The following is an 18,600-nucleotide window of genomic DNA, read 5'->3' on the forward strand; positions in this document are numbered from 1 at the left end:
ATATTGCGTGGTTGAGGAGTAGTAATGAGGGCTAACGTTTTTATACTTAACAGTTGGCACCCCTGGCGATTGACAGGACCTTACTCTACAGTGGCGCCATCTTGAGTGCAAATGCGATAGTCCTCCTACCACTTTAGCGCTCTCCAGCTGGCGCCACTGTCTTCGCTACTAGCAAGTGACAGGACCTTACTCTACAGTGGCGCCAACTGGTGAGCGCTAAAACGATAGCCCTCATTTGACAAGACAAAATTGGATGATCTATTCCACTTTGATCACCTGGACCTGGATGCCTAGGTGATTTCACCAGTGATCAAAGTGGAAAAGACCGATTGGAATAAGATGATTTTTTTAAGGAATTCCCTGATAAATATTCAATGGGCTCTATGATTTTTTCTGCATTGTCTCAATGCCGCGATTTTAATGCGTGACATCTCATTAGAAACTAAATCAAAAACTAAATCTGACAATCTTAAAACGTCAATTATTATTTTATTTATTTTATTTTTTATCCACAACGAGGAAGCTTAAAAGCTTAAGCTTATTTATTTTTGTAATCGCTTACCAAAATACTGAATTAATATTCGATTATTGATATATTGTTTTCAAAATATGGCTTTGCCAGTGCGTAAGTGTGCTAGGAAGGTGTTATCATTAGCCTTCGGTCCGATTAGGATCAGTTTGCGATGTTACGAGATACCGGAGCACCTGAAAACAATCGCCACCGACCCGAACCCGAGCTTCTACCGGATGGTGGAGTATTATTACCACAACGCCGTGCAAGTCGTGGAGCCCTCGTTGATCGAATATTTAAAAAAATACCAGCATATGTCGGATAAGAAGAGGCTGAATCGAGTGGCTGGTATATTGAAGGTAAGCCAACTTTTTGACAATGGGAGATAGCTGTTTAACACCGCCTTGGGTTGTCTCATGTAGCAGCATAAAGCTTATAATTGTGAACTTACATAATAATATGTACCTTACTTACCTGATAACAAAATTATATGAACCCAAAATGGATTATTACCTCTATTTTTGCCAGAAGTACGGTTTTGTATTTTTCAGGTAATGGGTTCCTGCAACAGCTCACTGCAGTTTGAGTTCCCGCTGCAGAGAAAGAATGGCCAGTATGAAATTATACACGGCTACCGCTCGCAGCATAGCGTCCACCGGTTGCCATGCAAAGGAGGTAGGTATTTACATACCTTCATGTATAGCTATTTCGAATAGAATAAAATAGCATACCTATTCAAATGTTCCACAGGAATCAGATTTTCAGACGAAGTGAACCTCGAAGAAGTAAAAGCACTGGCTGCGCTCATGACTTATAAATGCGCCTGCTCCAATGTACCATTTGGTGGAGCTAAAGGAGGTAGAATCACTAGATAATTTATTGTTCATCTTTAAGTTTCAAGCTCAATTCCGGGTTAACTAAAATCAAATGGTTTGTGTACGCAGGTGTTGCAATAAACCCGAAAAAGTACACCGCCGCGGAACTGCAGAGAATAACCAGGCGTTACACGTTAGAGCTGGCTAAGAAAAATTACATTGGTAAGATTTTTCCACACTATCTTCACATGGTAGTAACGATTAGATATAAAAATGTATTTAATTGACACAGGAGCTGGAATCGACGTCCCGGCGCCTGATGTGAACACTTCGGGCAGAGAGATGTCCTGGATCGTCGACACGTACATCAAGACCATAGGTAACGTAGAAAGGCGTGTGTTGACGAGCCGATTTCTATCCGGTTCGGCGCCGGGCGTGCGTGTGTTCACGAACCGGCGTCTATCCGGCGCCGGACTGGATAGAAACCGGCCCATCAACACATGATCTAATATTCACATTGCTCTTATAGCTTTATTACTTCACATCTGAACAAAAGCCATTTTTTTCTCTGCTCCTTCCCGCTGGGTACGCCCATAATTTGATCTACCCTTCACCCATCAACGGCTAATCACCTGCGAAACCTCACGAGATTCTAATAGATCTTACTAGCATTGGAATTAAAACAAACCTTAAGCAAAGCACTTCGATCTCCATTAATTGCTTGAAGAAGTTAAGACACTATGTACCTGACAGGTTTCATGGTGATCCAATTATATTTAAGGCGATTATCACACTGCGCCGCGCTCCGCGGTACGCGGGACGACAGATTTAATGATATGCAAGTACCTCAGTTTTTATAGAAAACACGCGCGGCACAACACACTGACAACGCGTCTGCGCGCGGGATTTTTTATATGAAATCACGCGGACCGCGGCGGAGCGCGGCGCAGTGTGATAATCGCCTAAGACCTTATATCAACACTGTGAAATGCATGTACAGAATACCAGCATTCATTGTTCTGAATGGAACATGATACAAGCTGAGTAGGAGCCATTTTGGTATTTAAATTGTGTAAAAAGTTTGTTTGAACCAAATAAACTATTTTTCTTTCTTTTTTCCTTTCAATAAAGAATTGAGTATTGAGTTGCAGTGCTCGATCGAAACGTCACCAAAGCCCTTTACTGAACTAATTGATGAACTTAAGCCTTTGTATTCAGGTTTCCACGACATAAACGCGGCAGCATGCGTGACGGGCAAGCCGATCAACGGCGGCGGCATCCACGGCCGCGTGGAGGCTACGGGCCGCGGCGTCTTCATGACCGTGCACCACTTCATACACAACGCCGACTGGATGAAGCTCATCGACGTCCAGCCTGGCTTCGAGGTACAACCACAGAATAATAATAAGTACTACGTACAGAAGTTTTACTTCTCGAAGGTATTTAAAAAAATGTATGCTCAATGTCATTAACAATATGGTGTAATTTAGCTTGTCTCAAGAGTCAAGCAAGTTTGTCAGAAGTTTTGTTGACAAACGTCAGTGATCGGTACTGCGCCGAAGCTATTGGGAACGTGCGAAGTGGGTGAAAGGGGTAAAGAAAACGATCGCTGCGCTCGTCGCGGCACAAATGTGTAACATTATGGGCAAGGGAAGCAAACAAACTTGTCTTGTCATTGTCAATGTTGTTTTGATTTTATTGTGATTGTGTTAATTTATTCAATTGTATTGATGATATTGTACATGTATGTTGTGTTTTAGTTAATTTACAGCCTCCAATCTTTTCCAAGAGTAATACTGTTGTAAAAGGTAAATAAAAATCAACTTTTGAAAAACATAACTGTTTTTTATTTTATAAAGTTCTGCACTTATATTATTATCATTATAATATTAAATTAACACTTTCTTATCAGTATCATTACTGCAACACATCCAAACATAAGAAGTTAGCATAAATTGGAGATATTTGATGTAATATAGATTGTGGTTCACAACAGTCAGTCTTAGATACTGATCCAAACATATCTTGAAAATAGCTTCCTTTGGAATATTTACAAGCTACAAATCGACGAATAATGGGTTCTCCCCATTGTTGTTCGATGCTCGTTTTTAAATTACTAACTTTGTTGTTAATGTAACATATTAAAGCAGCAACATGTTTGCACTTGCTGCTCTGGTTATAAACGCAGCTGCATTTTACTCCTGTGACAACCCTAGCATGATCGATCTGTAATAAATGCAATGAATATTAATTTTATAACTTTCTCTAAATCTTTAGTCATATTTTTAGGTTAGGAGATGACTTACGTTTAAACTTGTTTTATAGGGTGTCGAGGTCACCGATGTTTGACGAATGATGGTGGCTCAATAAATAACTATTGCCATTAGTTCTCAGCTCTTCTACATTCCTCACATGCTCTGCTAGCACCAATTTTTTTCCTTTTAGCTGAGTTTGGGGTTGGAAACTTATTGTGTGTTTTACACACTCAAAACCAGTTTTTATAATGACGTCCATTTTCTCCATAAACAGTTTTTATCAAATTCCATTCAACGTACCATGTGCATTTATTGTCTTCTATAGTATATTTTATTTACTCTAATCAATAAAAATAAGAAAGCTGTTGTTATTTATTTTTTGACATATGCCCCTTAAAGTTTCGTTGGCAGATGGCGCTAATGTCGTGCACGTTCCCAATAGGGCTGACTTCGGTAAAATGATGTGACGTGAGGTGCCAATCTGCAGAAAATGGCGGAGGAAATACATGATTTAGCATGAATTAAAATGAATAATATTAACTACTTATTTACCTCTCAGTGTCTTGAGGCAACTTAAAAAAGTACATTCTGTGTTTTTATTATTATTTATTTATTTATTTATTTAAAATCTTTATTGCACACATAAAAATACAGTGGTACAACAGGCAAGCTTAATGCCATGTGGCATTCTCTTCCAGCTAACCAGAAAATTAAACAAAACAGAGAATTTAAGTAGGCGGTGCAAAATAGTAAAAATACAATAAAATAAAATCTAATACAATATTTAGGCAGTTAAATACTACACAGTATTTAGTACACCATTTTCTTTATTTTTTTCCATCATACACAAGAATACGCGTGCGTGAGTCAATGTTCGCTCGTATGTGAGGCCTTGTCGAATAGTACTCTTGTAGGGGGCAATCGTGCGTGTTTTGTTTTCGATGTAAACTCGCGGAGATGAACAGGCCTGGTACAACTAACACTAACTTTGCAAGTTGAATAGTACTCAACTCAATGTGTAGACAATTTTTTCAGACATTTGCTCGACAATGGCCTCCCAAGGATTCCCAGCAAGGCCGGCCTTGCCCTGCCCGCATTCAGGTGCTTTCCGCACCTTCACCAGATCGTCAGTCCACCGAGTGGGAGGCCCGCCTACTATGTTTTCTAGTCCGTGGTTGCCACTCGAAAACTTTTCTGCTCTAATGCCCCGCCCATTACCACTTGAGTTTTGCTAATATGCACCGGTTACTGTATATTCCTACGGATCTCCTACAGTTGTAGTCAATAGCTCAACGGTATAGGCATCGAACTCTTCCGGTTCAATCTCAATCTTATTTTTACTCTACAAACACCAATAATACCGGACGTAACCAGTCAATAAACGCATTTAAATGGTCGTTTCCAGAACAAGACGGCGATCATCCAGGGCTTCGGCAACGTGGGCAGCTACGCGGCCATCTACCTTCACGGGAAGGGCGTCAAGATCATCGGCGTGCTGGAGTTCGACTGCAACCTCCACAATCCGGACGGAATCGACCCCAAGGTGAGAATACTATAAATATTTTAAGGTGGGTCTACGCTAGACGAGCGGAGTACGAGCGAACCAAAATTCATGGAGTGTGGACCGACTTACGAGCCTCAAACGAACGCGCTTAGAGCGTTTATAAAAACTCATTTATTTATGCAAGTAGGTTTTTGAAAAGCACTTTTGTACGTCCCAGTATTAACCCTACCATTGCTTCAGGACAATAAATGGGCCAGTGCTGAGAAGAAGCAGAGCAAGAAACTCAGCCACATTGTCAGCCTCTTTTTCAAGGGTTTACAGACTTTGAAATATATTAGGATAGTGTTCGACTGTGCTTCCCCTATTGTCGGTTATTTGACGATCATAAAGAGATTTGCATCGCGCTAAGTGATCTTGTAGGCTCATTATAAATAAATAAATATCCTTGGACATTTTACACTGCGCTTCTAGTCCCAAACTAAGCAAAGCTTGTACTATGGGTACTAGATAACGGATATAAACAACATACTTAAATACTTTTTTTTTGTAAATACATACTTATCTATATATATAAAAGAAAGTCGTGTTAGTTACTTCGCTTATAACTCAAGAACGGCTGAACCGATTTAGCTGAAAATTGTCAGGGAGGTAGTTTAGAGCCAGGAGAAGGACATAGGATACTTTTTATCCCGTTCGAAATTTAAAAAAAGTCTGCTTATTTATTGCCATTAAGGCGGAACAAAGTTCGCCGGGTCAGCTAGTTATACATAGAAAACACCTAGTCCAATACAAACAAATATGTTCATGCACACAAATGTTTGTACTGTGCGGGAATCGAACCCGCTACCTCCGGAATAGTAGTCCGTTTCGAACCACTACACCAAACGGCCGACAAATTATACATCCACACTTGACACCGCGAGTAGAGCGGCTTGGGCTCAGCTCGGTAGTATAGACCCACCTTTACCATATACAGGTTTATAGCCATGAAATTAGACTAAAAACGTCCACTGCTGAACAATGCATCCCCCAATTATTTCCATATTGACCGGTTGGTAGCGGCCTGCATCCAGCGCCTTCTTGCTACCTTTTTCAGGCCGTCGACCTTGTGGGTGGACGTCTCACGCTGCGCTTTCCGGTATGCCGCCTTCACTCCTGAACTTTGCTGCCCCATCAGAAATTAGACTAAAGACTATGTCAAGTGTCGTTTGCTAAGACAAGCATAAGATTTAACTTCATCCGATTAGTGTTCATTTTTGCATTCGAGCAGACCTTGAATAAAGAGGAGGTGCAATGGTAGAAACGAGAGGAGTCCTTGCACTTTTTGGAGCTGTCCAGTTGATGTTGCTAAAATATATATGTCACCGTAAAATTATGAATTCCGTCAGATTATAATCTGACGTAGTTAAATTATAATCTACCCTAACCTAACCTAACCCACTGTTAGTTTACAATCTAACGCGTTATATTATAAACTGACAGAGTTCACAATTTCACGTTGACATATACATCAGCTTACGGAACTGTACCAACCTATACACGATCAAAGAAATAAAGATTTGATGTAACGTTCAACCCAACAAAATGTTCTTTGCGCAGGCGCTTCAACTGTACAAAGCGAAGAACAGAGGCAGCGCCAAAGGCTTCGAGGGCGCCAAGGACACGGGCCCCGAGCTCATGTTCGAGCCCTGTGACATCCTCATCATGGCCGCCATGGAGAAGGCGCTCACGCACGAAAACGCCGCCAAGGTCAACTGCAAGGTTGGTATACGCTGACCCACCTGGATCTAAATCCCGGTCCCAAAGGAATTATGCAGACTTTTGAGGAATTAATTTCATCATCATCACCATTTCAGCTACAGGACGTCCACTGCTGAACATAAGGCCTCCACCAATGATTTCTACATCGCCCGGTTGGTAGCGGCCTGTATCTAGCGCCTTAACCACTTTACCTATAGTGGCTGAATTGTTGTCACCATATTTTTAACTTTATTGAGATGACATAAGGTTTAAAACCAATTAAAAATATTTTTATCTATGTATACCAGTTAAAGGGTTAAATTCCTGCTACCTTAATGAGGTCGTCGGTCCACCTTGTAGGTGGACGGACGTCACACGCTGGGTTTTACGGTTCGTGGCCTCCATCCTGAACCTTGCTGCCCCATCGGTCGGCAGTTCCGCGTACTATGCGCCCTGTGCATTGCCACGTCAGCTTGCTAAGCGCAGTATTGACTGCGCTACTGCGGTACAATATATATATTTTTTTTATGTGACAGGAGGCATACGAGCATATATGAATCATTGGCACTGCCAATATACATATGATAACATCATGCATGATGGCTTATGATAAACAGCTTTATTGGCACCTCCCACCCCCAGATAATAGGCGAAGGTGCAAACGGCCCTACGACCCCTGCCGCCGACAAGATCCTCAGAGAGCGTAAGATCCTGGTCCTCCCAGATTTGCTGGCCAACGCGGGAGGCGTCACGGTGTCCTACTTCGAGTTCCTGAAGAATTTGAACCACGTCAGCTTCGGAAAGCTCAGCATTAAGTTCTGGAAGGACTCCAATTCGGCGTTACTGGGTGAGCACTCAGTGGAATCACGCATTACTTTATTTCGAGGTAGGCTCTATTGCTAGACCCTGCGGGAATGTAATGTCCCAGTCCTTCCGAGTTTGCTGGCTAACGCGGGAGGCGTCACGGTGTCCTACTTCGAGTTCCTGAAGAATTTGAACCATGTCAGCTTCGGGAAACTCAGCATTAAGTTCTGGAAGGACCCCAATTCGGCGTTACTAGCCTCTTACCTACGGGAGGCACCTATAGTTGCCAAGTCAAAAGTCACTTCTCAATACGGGTGGCATCTATTGTTATTTTAGCAAAGCCAATACTAAATCACGGTTTGCGACAATAAAACAATAAAATTGCAAATTAAGTGTAAAATGCGCTTGTAATTATGAAACTACATTAGTTGCAAAATATAATATTCCAAATTTCAATCCGCAAGCCTCATACTTTTTAAAATATCTTGATGTAAAGTGGAGCAAACAATTTTATAGGTTAAAATACCCCGTATTGAGAGGCGACTTTGGTTTCCAAGGGCCCCGTAGGTAAAGGGCTAGGTAAATACTCAGTAGAAACGGGCATTTCGTTTATTTTGAGACGGGTAGTAGGTTATTTGGCATAAGTTTGCTAACGGCACTTTTTGTTCAATAAACAATGAGGGCTATCTTTTTTATAGGACTTAACAGTTGGAAAAGAATATTAGCAATTTGTATTGCACAAATTACTAATAGTCCCATTAGCCCCTCGTGTTAAGCTAAATAAGCTTGTGTTACGAGTGGGCTCACCATAATAGTCGAGCAGCGGTGGGATCCGAACCCGCGTTCCTCGGATCTAGAGTCGGTCAGTCCGACTCCTTCACCGTTCGGCTATCGTAGCTATGTATTTATGTCTTGCCTGCTTGTATTCCTTTCTTACAAAACAGTTTTCTATTGTATTCAGAGTCAGTGGAGGAGTCGCTGAAGGCAGCCAACGTGAACGCCAAGATCCAGCCGTCGCCGCTGTTCCAGACCATGATCGAGGGCGCCAGCGAGAAGCACATCGTCAACTCCGGCCTCGAGTACTCCATGACCAACGCCTGCGATGTACGGACTATTTAGGCCCACGGTGACTTTTTGTAGTGATGCTGTCGCGCGTTTCGTAAACAAGCGACAACACAGCTACTAACGCGCGTTAGTAGCGAAAACCAACGTCGGGGCACAAAATATAACAGAAGGTAAACTCCATACTAAGCGCACTCGAGCCACGCACACATAGACACCGCTCACGTACGCGTTATCAAGACTGTCTCGCACGAATGCGAGCGCGACTGCGTTCGCTTGAGTGACGCTGCTCACGCGTTCGTAAAATTATTTTGTTTGTGCGAAAATTAGTGAACAACAAAAAAGGGGTATTATAACATTTGTTAAGTAGACGGTTGCTTACACTCAACATTAAAAACTAAATTTTCGTGTTTGAAACTAACAGTTGATTCCGGGAGGTAAGTAAGGTATTTATTTGTATTTCAATAGTTCGTTTAACGTTGACAAATTGAAAGCCAACTCAATTATTAGGAATATCGAATTGTTTTAGAGAGGTTTTAGGAATTATTGGATAATAGTGTCAACCACTCAACTAAATACTACTTCCTTCTCGTGTATTTGTTTGTAAACTAAAAAAAACAGTCGTTCGACGCCGTCAAAGGCAGACGTGTGTCCGATTTCTTAACAAAATATCTATAATTTGGCATTTTAAANAAACTATTACTATAATAACGTACTAAATATAACTGCATAAGTATACGTGGATATCTGTTATTGTCTTTCTTCCATAGTATTAAGAGTAACATTTTTCTATCATAACGAAATAAACGCAACACATGACAAGACAACCCTGGCGCACGGCCGAGCGTGCGAGCGAGAGAGGTATGCAAAGCGAGGTACATACATGAGTTTACCTTCTGTACCTCTAGTAGGAAAAACTTTCGAGTTCGTTTCGTTGCGTATTCAAAGTGTCATCGAAAAATTTTGTATGAAAAATTAAACAGCGCCCCCTAGGGCGGCTATAATATAGGGGGCGCTGTTTAATTTTTCATACAAAATTTTTCGATGACACTTTGAATACGCAACGAAACGAACTCGAAAGTTTTTCCTACTAGAGGTACTGTTATATTTTGTGGTCGGGGCACGCGTGCATGTTCGTATAGCTCGATTAATGCTGAGCGGGAGCCTTTTTTGGCACAAAAATATGCGAGTAGTAGGTATAGTCTTAAGTCCCTTTGTTCTTTTTTTTATTTTCTTTTTGTGTCAAATAAAGTTTTTCTTATTAAAGTAGTTCTTAAAATTGCCGAGAGGTCCCGGGTTCGATTCCCGGCCGGGCAGAAATTTAAATTATGAATTTTAATTTCTGTGACGGGTCTGGGTGTTACTATGTATAATATGTATGTATTTACAAAAAAAAAAAGTATTTAAGTATGTTTATATCCGTTGTCTAGTACCCATAGTACAAGCTTTGCTTAGTTTGGGACTAGAAGCGTAGTGTAAAATGTCCAAGGATATTTATTTAAAATAAATTTATTTAAAAATATTTATTTATCTTATCTTAGTCGCATTTGCAGAGCGTTACAGAAGTGATGCCAGTGTGCTACTAACGCGTTACACTACAGAATCGCTACTGCATCGCTACAAAAAGTCGCCTTGTGGGTGAGGGACCTTATACATTTTAACCCTTTATGACACAATCGACGAGATATTTTGAACGTTATTGGCTTTTTAGAGCCAAACGATTATTATAATAGTTGACTCGGTGGGCATATTTGCCCGGGACCGTACTGATATGGCGAAGGCGACGTATACCCGTTGTTTTCATCAAATCTATGATACATTTAGTTAAATTACTCCGGCTGATTATGGTCAATTGTTTACAGAACGTGATGCGGGTGGCAAAACAGCATAACCTGGGCTTGGACGTGCGAACGGCGGCCTACGTCAACGCCATCGAGAAGATATTCATGACGTATGACGACATGGGGCTAGCGCTATAACGCTCACGTCACTATACCACCGGTATTCCCTTGGCCATTTGATTGAGACGTTGAAAATTTTTTGAGCATAAGGCCCAGAACAGACGGTGAAACGCAGCTGCAACGAAACTGCAACTTTCTGATGATTCTGTACACTTACCATGAGTTTACGTTAGATGTGCTCGCTAGCGACTGCGTAAACTAAAAATATGACATTAAATGTATGACATATTGTGCAGCGCCCCTAGCGGCTACTTTCAAGAAATATAATCTTCATAGATTTTTCGCTAGCGAGCACACCTAACGTAAACTCATGGTAAGCACACTGATGAATGAAACTGAAAGTTTCAAACTGGTCGCGTCATGTGTGGTCTCTCAACGGACGCTATGGCAGAAACTTAGATGCAACTCAAAAGTAACTAGCAGTTGCAGTTGCGTTTCACCGTCTGTTCTAGGTCTTAGAGTTTAAATTAGCTTGACAAGCCGATGACTTCTGCATTCGTAAACTAATTTGAATTGTATTGCTCCAAAAATATACGCTTCATTTTTATATCCTACAAGATAGAGATGGTGGTACGAATAAACCTAAAATGACGCTTGCAAACTTTCGGTTTAATTAATTCTATCAGATTTACCGAAACGACTGAAAGTTATATTTAAGTATTTACAAGTTGTTATTATTCTTATTTTACTTTGTAATAAACGTAAATGTAGTAAATTTTTAAAACGTGTTTCTTTTAGAAAATAGAAAAATATACTTTTTTGAGTTTTAACAAAATGATAAGGCAAGTTGGCTGCTAAAAACATCGCAAGTTTGGATTGGTCCATAAACATTTTATTATAATAACAACGAAAACACTTTGAAACTTATTCAATGCTTACGGCGTTTGTTCGAGACCTGTCTCAAACAAATGCCGGACGCATGTAAAAAAATAAGCACATTAGACAAATTATTGCAAAATTGTTCCTGTAACAACTGCATAAGGTGTCTTTTCGATGTGCCGTCGCCTGCATAGTCAGCGTCAAATATTTTGTGACACCCAAAGTTGCCAAAAAGTTCGCAACACGTCTTTTACAATGAGGGCTATCGTTTTTATACTTAACAGTTGGTACCCCTGGCGATTGACAGGACCTTACTCTACAGTGGCGCCATCTTGATGAGTGCAAATGCGATGGTCCTCCTACCACTTTCGCGCTCACCAGTTGGTGCCACTGTCTTCGCTACTAGCGAGTGACAGGACCTTACTCTACAGTGGCGCAACTGGTGAGCGCTAAAACGATAGCCCTCATTGGAATAAGGTTGTGTTGTCAACTTTTCGGTCACTGGGTGTCACGAACTATTTGACGGTGACTGTTCCTTTAACCTGTTCAACTGCATCACGTCCGCGCCTGCTCCTTGTTCTTCTTAAACCAGTCCACAGTGTCCTGTATGGCTTGCTCGAATGGCGTGAAGTGGAAGTCTTTGCAAAGAGACCGCAGTTTCTTGTTGGAGGCAGTCTTTTTGTACTGGCCGTCGGCTTTGCTGGTGTCGTAGACGATCTGGCCGGTGTAGCCGTGCGCTTTCTTGATAGCTTCTGCTACTGCGCTAATTGGCACCTCGTCTTCTTCGTCCACTGGGGATTTAAAATGATGGAGTTGAAGAGTATTGTTAGAAGAAAAGAAAAAAAAAGATATTGTTCAGTATCAGCGTTACGAGCAAGCTTTTAAAACATATGGACAGCTGGACATTGCATTTTACACAAGGATCGGTAGATCAACGGCATCGAATTTTTGAATCTCCATCTTCGCCAAAAGCTTGCAGAAGCCTTGACAGGCTGCTCGCTTTTTGGGGCGATCCGGATTTATTGGAGTAAGAAGATTTTTCATTTGTTCTATAATTTTTCGCTAGAATATTCGATTATTATTTTGTTTTGATTTCCTTCAACAATTAACCTATTCCAAAAATTTCTAGGAAGTAACATTTATTCATACAGGAATCTTGCTATGCCCATGTCTGATTCACTAGCTCATGTATTTGAACAATAATTACCTGACAATATAAGCGGTTCAACACTGTCGTAGTGTCGCAGCGTCCATACGAACAGCCGAGCCAAGTCCAGAGAGTAGATGAACTGCCGGAGCGGCTTGCCGCTGCCTAGCACCGTAAATGTTGGCGCACCTATAAATACATCATTTTATCCGTTACAAACTGAATTCTACAATCGTTCATTTGAGATAAATGACGTCCACGAACATAGGCCAAGAGGATTTCTACAATATACCAAAATTTAAATCTAAAATTGCCGAAAAACACGATGATTTCTCCTACTAAGAAACTTCAGGGTTCAGTATTTTTCTGAACGTCAACCTGTTTTATGAGATTTACTTTTACTATAATAATGTCCAACTTACGAAATTAATCCAGGATCTCCAGATCAGATAAGTAAAATAGATTTTCTAACAGTTTTTCTGCTATTTCAAAATCGTCCTCCTCTCTTCTTATTGATGTGTCCTATAGGGCCTATAATGTTCTAGTTTTTCATAAGTTCGTGAATCATGATAGATGCAAAATACGACTGAATAGTGAGTGTAATAATATTATTACGTTTGGACAGAACTATGTCAACAATACAAGAAATAAATATGATATACCACATACCGTCATTGAGAGCGGTATCCATGCGGCGTATAAGCGCCGGGATGACGTGCGACGAGTCGAGGCGGAAGTTGTCGTGCGGCCCGAACACGTTGCACGGCACCACCGACGTGAACGTACGCCCGTGCTGCTCGTGATAACCCCTGAAACGGTCAACATTCCTGCTTCAACCACTCACAGGTCGCGCGACCTGTCATTGGCTTATGATCGCGCGGCTTATTCCACTATTCCCCGTTGACAATCCCCGTCAACGGGGATTAGTGAACTTTTATTTATTTATTTAAAGACTTTATTGCACACACAACAATGTTCTGTACAAAAAGGCGAGCTTAATGCCATACGTCATTCTCTACCAGCTGACCTTGAGCAAAACAGAGATATTTAGTAGGCGGTGCTAAAAAGCTACAAAAATGTACACAATATAATACATAAAATATTATAATATATATTTATACAAAATATATACATAAATGTGAAACTTTGTGTTCACTATTCCCCATTAACGCCAATTGGGAGCTTATAATGGGGAATAACTGGTGGGGCACACTGAAAACCAGCGCCGTGGCCTTCGTCACCGTGGGCCACGGCATATGCTGAGTGGGGTCCCGTTGCAGTGGGCATCTTGTTGGTGAGTGGGTGGCACTGCTCAGTTTACTCTTGTTTTTATTTTTTTCTTCTTTTATTATTATGTGCCACTGTCATGTCTATGTAATTGCCTGTATTTGTGTGATGTCCATTGTAATAAATGTATCTTTCTTTCTAATGAACTAGAAAGTTGATGGGGATTGTCAACGGGGAATAGTGGAATAAGCCGATGGCGATTTGCACCATTCTGGGAGTGGGTAGTCAATGCGAAAAAATACTCAACGGTTAGAATATGCAGGGGAAACTACCCATTCCCAGAATGGGTTGAAGCTTCACTCTATGACCTAGTCCAGACAAGGCGATAATCGCGCGGTTTCTGGACAGTTCTTGTACATTTGCATCAAACCATATCCGTAAGGTTGCTGCCTCAGTGCCTCGCCGACGAGAATTACCCAGAAACCGCGCGGTTATCATGCTTTTCTCAATTAGGCGTATGGACACAGACGGACTAATCAGGGGCCTTCAGATAGTTGGCAATTTTAAACTTACAGATTAAATCTTGCAAGATTAATCTTACAGGATTTGACCCCTAATCCCGAATCTCGGGATCCTGGAGGATTGACAAAATTTTTAGTAATGTGACTAGAAAATGATTAGGCACTGCAGCACTTTAGTCCTGTTGTTACTAATTGTAGCTGACTGTATTTCCTAAGACGACTCTATTCAAACATCATATTATATTTAAGTTTGAATTTCAAACTTACCTATTTAAAATATCAATCATACGTTTTGCATAACTGTAACCATAATTTGATGAATGGGGTGGCCCATTGTGCACCTGAAACACAAAATATTCATATTCTTTAAAGTTCATATAAATACTCAAATCATATTTATTTAGAGATCAGAAATACTGACCATAGTCTCATCAATTGGGTATGTAGTCTTGTCTGGGAATATACATGTGGAGAGGCAGGACACCACTTTCTTCACCCCGAATTTGAAGCTTACATGTAATACATTGTCGTTTATTGCCATGTTCTCCCTCTGTAAACATAAATTATCATTTAACAAGTGAATCATGTTTCTTAGCAAATAATGTAAATATAGGTCATATTATGTACATTTTAATTTAATACTACTGTACATACATATTTTGATAAAAATCAACTAAAAACAAGTACTGAAAATGTTTATTTATTGTAATGTAGTTTAGAAATTGAATGTTTCTAATCGATCTAGAAGTTTATGGATAGTATGTTGTTATCTTACATTTACCAAGTAAATAAACTTACAAAAAAGTCCAGGTTGTGTGCCATGTTGTGGAAGAGTCCCCCCACCATGGCTGCCAAGTGGATCACATGTGTGGGCTTGTGCTTCTCAAATAATGCCTCTGTTTGCCCTTTATCCCTGTAATTAAGGTTATGATTTATGATTTACTTTACATCAAGCCAGTCTCATGATAAATAAGTCTAGGAAAAGCTACAATATCTTAAGCCTTGCAGAAGCCTTAAGCTCCTAAGATTTTGAGGTTTATAGATGTCCAGAACATTGGATGATGTCTATTTGGAGTACACCCTCAATAAATCTTGTTTATAGCTCAAATTTATTAGAACCATATTTTGGCCAGACAAGTCTGTAAAAAACCAATCATGTCCGGCTAAAGCGGGACACCTGGCAACCTTAGTCAGGTGTACGTACACTGAAAAGGAATCGTTATCACTTATTACCTGAGATCGCCATCTTTCGACCCACAAAACACCCACGTTTCATCTGGGTCGCCGGTTCCTTTTGATTTTTCTTCTTCTACCACGGTTCTGATCGCCTGCCCGACTAGGCCAGAACCTCCAGTAACTAGCACTACAGTTTTATCAGCACTCATCTGAGAGAAACACAAAAAAGTGATGGTGATAACGTTATCTATTTTATTGCTAGTACACAGAAAGATTTTATACAGAAAGCAGAATGTATACATTACCTCTTAGCTTTTACAAATTACACAACACTTTTCTATTGTTAAATGTAGCGTTGATACTATTAGACTGTGAAATTTTCAAAGAATTTTCAATTTATTTACAAATTACTAAATTCCCAGTTTGCCAGCTGTCCGGCTGTCATTTTAATCTGTCAAATTGTCAATGTCAGTCAGCCAGCCAAGTCAGTGTTTTTTTTAATTATCACGCACGCAGTCACATGGTTGTCTATGGTTTGATTATTTTCGATTCCGATATAAATTAACCGATTCTGAACGATCTATAGATGGCAGTAAAATATATTCAATTTAAGGGCTTAGGCCTTAGCTCAGGCACTCATTAGTAAGTTCATTAACTAATTTTAGCTTTTTTGTACCCAAATAGCTAGCAATTTTCTGAAAGACTAATTACCTACTTGATGTAAACATTTTTACTCTTTCTAACTTTCTTTTTTATTCTAATTAATGCCTCCAACAAAAGCACCAAACTCTTATTCACAATGTTATTGAATCCGTTAAGCCGGAAAACTATCGTCACTATCGTGGCGATAGTAGGGGATTTCTAGATTCTGAATTCAAATCGATGATTCATTCTATTGGCTATGAACTAATTAAGAAGTAAAAAGTTGTCTATGCACAAATTCTTGCATGTGATTGGCTGGTTGAATTTATACGAGAGTTCGTTCTCGCTCGAAAACGCCAAATACGCTTTCAAACCAAAATGGAGGATTTGTCGGTCGAGGTGTACGGTGAAAATGGTGCTTATTATAAGGTTTGTAAATCGTGAAGTACATTATAAATTGATTGGTTCGACAGTACAATATTTCGTGATTCCCACCCTGAGTTATTTGCAGTCGCATATTCCATCTTGTACGTTTTACTTACAAAAATATTTTTCCGGGAAGATGATCGCGGCTGGAATGGACGCCATGTCCGTCTGACAGGGCGTGATTTTTCCATGTGTTGTAAATTCGCTGCTTTTTATATTTTTAGCAACTATTGCGGCACCAAATTGGAGTCGGCACGAGCCGTATTTTATAAGTGCGCATTTTCTCGTATCTGACCTAGTTTACTTCTTTATTTCTAGCACATTACCAACTTATTGGATCATCGTAATGTTCGAAATTTCCTTTATTTTTAGGCCATTGTCACCGACGTGCTCGACAACGAGGTTCTCGTAGCCTTTGAAAATGAGTGAGTTGAAATTTTGTATGCCCTTCATGAGATATATGGTCTTCGGGTACCTTCCTATTTTTATTATTTACATGCGAATTGTGCATTGCAGCTGGCAGCCGGAGTCCAAATTTCCCTTTTCTCAAGTGTTCCTACCACCCAAAGACTCCGGCAAACACACTGAGTTCGTGGAGAACCAAGAGGTCGAGGTGTTCGCGAGGTCGAATGAGAAAGAAGCATGTGGGTGGTGGACAGCAAATATCAAGGTATTGAATTACATTACTATTTATTTTAATATTTTAACACCAACAATATTTATTTTGATTTCTGAAATCACAAGACATTTAACTACTACCTCCCTTTTAAAATTTATTGATGAAAACCATAAATATTTCAGGCAGCTATTATTAACTTTGATGATGCCTTTAATATCCTTTGAAGAGTAGGAATAGGTACTCTCTCTCTAGTAGTAGGGAAGTGAAATGTATTATTTTAAATGTATTTAAAAAAAGTAAAATGTTTTATTGTATATTGTAATAATGTATTTATTAAAAATAAGCCAAAAATAGCACCACTTGTCTATTAATTAATATTTGAAATGCCAGTTTTCTACATAGGTATATTTTTTTATATTTGGTTTTGAATTTTATTGTTTTTAAATTATTAAAACTAAGGTATTGGCTGAAGTAACCATTTTTTGTGATCTAACTAGTTTACCAGAATTACCAGTATCTCTCACCCTTGAAATATTTAAATCACACCAGGTGCCACCTAGCTGCTATATGAATGTCTCAATGGCACTGTTGGCCTTCAAATTACTATACATTTAGGGTGCTAACATTAACATTACCGGTATTCTTTATACTCAATTAAATTGAGTTAATATTTCACACCAATTTAATGATACATTATTGGGTTAGCCTGTGAAAATAGTAAATGTGCATGTGTCGATAAATAAATAGCTATTTTTGAAATATGTATACCTAAATTTTACACAAAGCTTAACTATTGAAAGCTACAACTACCAGTTTTCGAAATGAAATATCTCCAATTAGTTTCTCTCATCACTTTTTATTGTTATGAAATTAAATATTTAATTTCAATGAAAATCATTTTTGTGTCATTTCAACAAAAATGATTCGTGTTTCAGATGATAAGGGGCGACTTCCTCGTGATAGAGTACTTGGAATGGGACAATTGCTACACAGAGATAGTGCCAAAGGACCGGCTCAGGGTGAAAACTCCCAAGACCCCCATTGACAAAAACACCTTCCACAAGTTCGAAATTGTGGTGCCTGATGATCTCAAGGACTAGTAAGCATTTTTTTATTTATTTAGTACCTACTTATTTTGGAGTAAATAGTATTGTAAGTAAGGCCTTCAGCAGGGCCAGATTTATGGCTGTTCGGGCTTCTGCCTAGGGCCCCGTGGAGTCAAGGGGCCCCTAGCTAAGTAAAAAAAAATATTTTTCTATCTCATTTTTTCTATTACTCTGAGTAATTATTTTCTATTACTTTGAGTAATTAAGTAATTAAGAGGTGGGCCCCTAAGTAGTTTGCCCAGGGCCCCTAAACTCATGGGTATTG

General features: G+C 39.8%; 3 protein-coding genes and 1 pseudogene across 8 annotated transcripts in view; 2 read left to right on the forward strand and 2 right to left on the reverse strand.

Moving 5' to 3' along the window:
• Positions 1 to 317: 317 nt before the first annotated feature.
• LOC114357150 (glutamate dehydrogenase 1, mitochondrial) lies at positions 318 to 11,014 on the forward strand. Of its 2 annotated transcripts, XM_028310648.1 has the most exons (12): positions 318 to 488; positions 543 to 870; positions 1,063 to 1,186; positions 1,262 to 1,369; positions 1,456 to 1,548; positions 1,619 to 1,705; positions 2,545 to 2,711; positions 4,987 to 5,124; positions 6,685 to 6,846; positions 7,468 to 7,672; positions 8,591 to 8,733; positions 10,554 to 11,014. In XM_028310648.1, exons 2-12 carry the CDS (start codon positions 610 to 612, stop codon positions 10,668 to 10,670), a joined length of 1,605 nt encoding a protein of 534 aa, XP_028166449.1. In that variant the 5' UTR covers positions 318 to 488; positions 543 to 609; the 3' UTR covers positions 10,671 to 11,014. The 2 variants fall into 2 exon arrangements, with proteins under 2 accessions (XP_028166449.1, XP_028166448.1); XM_028310647.1 differs by lacking the exons at positions 318 to 488; positions 543 to 870 and having other exon boundaries at positions 1,027 to 1,186; positions 10,554 to 11,012.
• Positions 3,190 to 4,029, reverse strand: LOC114357152 (uncharacterized; annotated as a pseudogene).
• An 825-nt stretch (positions 11,015 to 11,839) lies between the features above and the next one.
• Gmer (GDP-L-fucose synthase-like protein) lies at positions 11,840 to 16,001 on the reverse strand. Its single transcript, XM_028310649.1, has 8 exons — positions 15,848 to 16,001; positions 15,600 to 15,751; positions 15,165 to 15,279; positions 14,788 to 14,916; positions 14,634 to 14,707; positions 13,288 to 13,427; positions 12,679 to 12,807; positions 11,840 to 12,262 (listed from the first exon to the last, which is right to left on the reverse strand). The coding sequence occupies exons 2-8, from the start codon at positions 15,749 to 15,751 to the stop codon at positions 12,027 to 12,029; spliced, it is 975 nt and encodes a 324-aa protein (XP_028166450.1). The 5' UTR covers positions 15,848 to 16,001; the 3' UTR covers positions 11,840 to 12,026.
• Positions 16,002 to 16,500: 499 nt separating this feature from the next.
• Fmr1 (synaptic functional regulator FMR1) overlaps positions 16,501 to 18,600 on the forward strand; it is a 32,440-nt gene continuing 30,340 nt past the window's right edge. For 3 of the 5 annotated variants that reach the window (XM_028310670.1, XM_028310674.1, XM_028310671.1), the window contains exons 1-4: positions 16,501 to 16,613; positions 16,983 to 17,035; positions 17,127 to 17,280; positions 18,165 to 18,328. In XM_028310670.1, the coding sequence (XP_028166471.1) occupies positions 16,563 to 16,613; positions 16,983 to 17,035; positions 17,127 to 17,280; positions 18,165 to 18,328 (422 nt within the window). In that variant the 5' untranslated portion in view covers positions 16,501 to 16,562. The remainder of the gene's footprint in view (positions 16,614 to 16,982; positions 17,036 to 17,126; positions 17,281 to 18,164; positions 18,329 to 18,600) is intronic. The other 2 variants (XM_028310673.1, XM_028310675.1) reach the window with 1 other exon arrangement.

The sequence above is a fragment of the Ostrinia furnacalis genome, unplaced genomic scaffold (assembly GCF_004193835.3).
Source record: "Ostrinia furnacalis isolate ACB-3 unplaced genomic scaffold, ASM419383v2 OfSCF3056, whole genome shotgun sequence".
Taxonomy (NCBI): domain Eukaryota; kingdom Metazoa; phylum Arthropoda; class Insecta; order Lepidoptera; family Crambidae; genus Ostrinia; species Ostrinia furnacalis.

Excerpts from the sequence above, each read along its gene's own strand:
- LOC114357150 (XM_028310648.1), top strand. The coding sequence starts at position 610 with ATGGCTTTGCCAGTGCGTAAGTGTGCTAGGAAGGTGTTATCATTAGCC. Across the intron at positions 1,370-1,455 it reads ATTTGGTGGAGCTAAAGGAG|GTGTTGCAATAAACCCGAAA; the intron begins GTAGAATCACTA and ends TTGTGTACGCAG. Across the intron at positions 5,125-6,684 it reads CGGACGGAATCGACCCCAAG|GCGCTTCAACTGTACAAAGC; the intron begins GTGAGAATACTA and ends TTCTTTGCGCAG.
- Gmer (XM_028310649.1), bottom strand. The coding sequence starts at position 15,751 with ATGAGTGCTGATAAAACTGTAGTGCTAGTTACTGGAGGTTCTGGCCTA. Across the intron at positions 14,708-14,787 it reads ACCCAATTGATGAGACTATG|GTGCACAATGGGCCACCCCA; the intron begins GTCAGTATTTCT and ends TTTGTGTTTCAG. Across the intron at positions 13,428-14,633 it reads ATGATTGATATTTTAAATAG|GGGTTATCACGAGCAGCACG; the intron begins GTAAGTTTGAAA and ends TGACCGTTTCAG.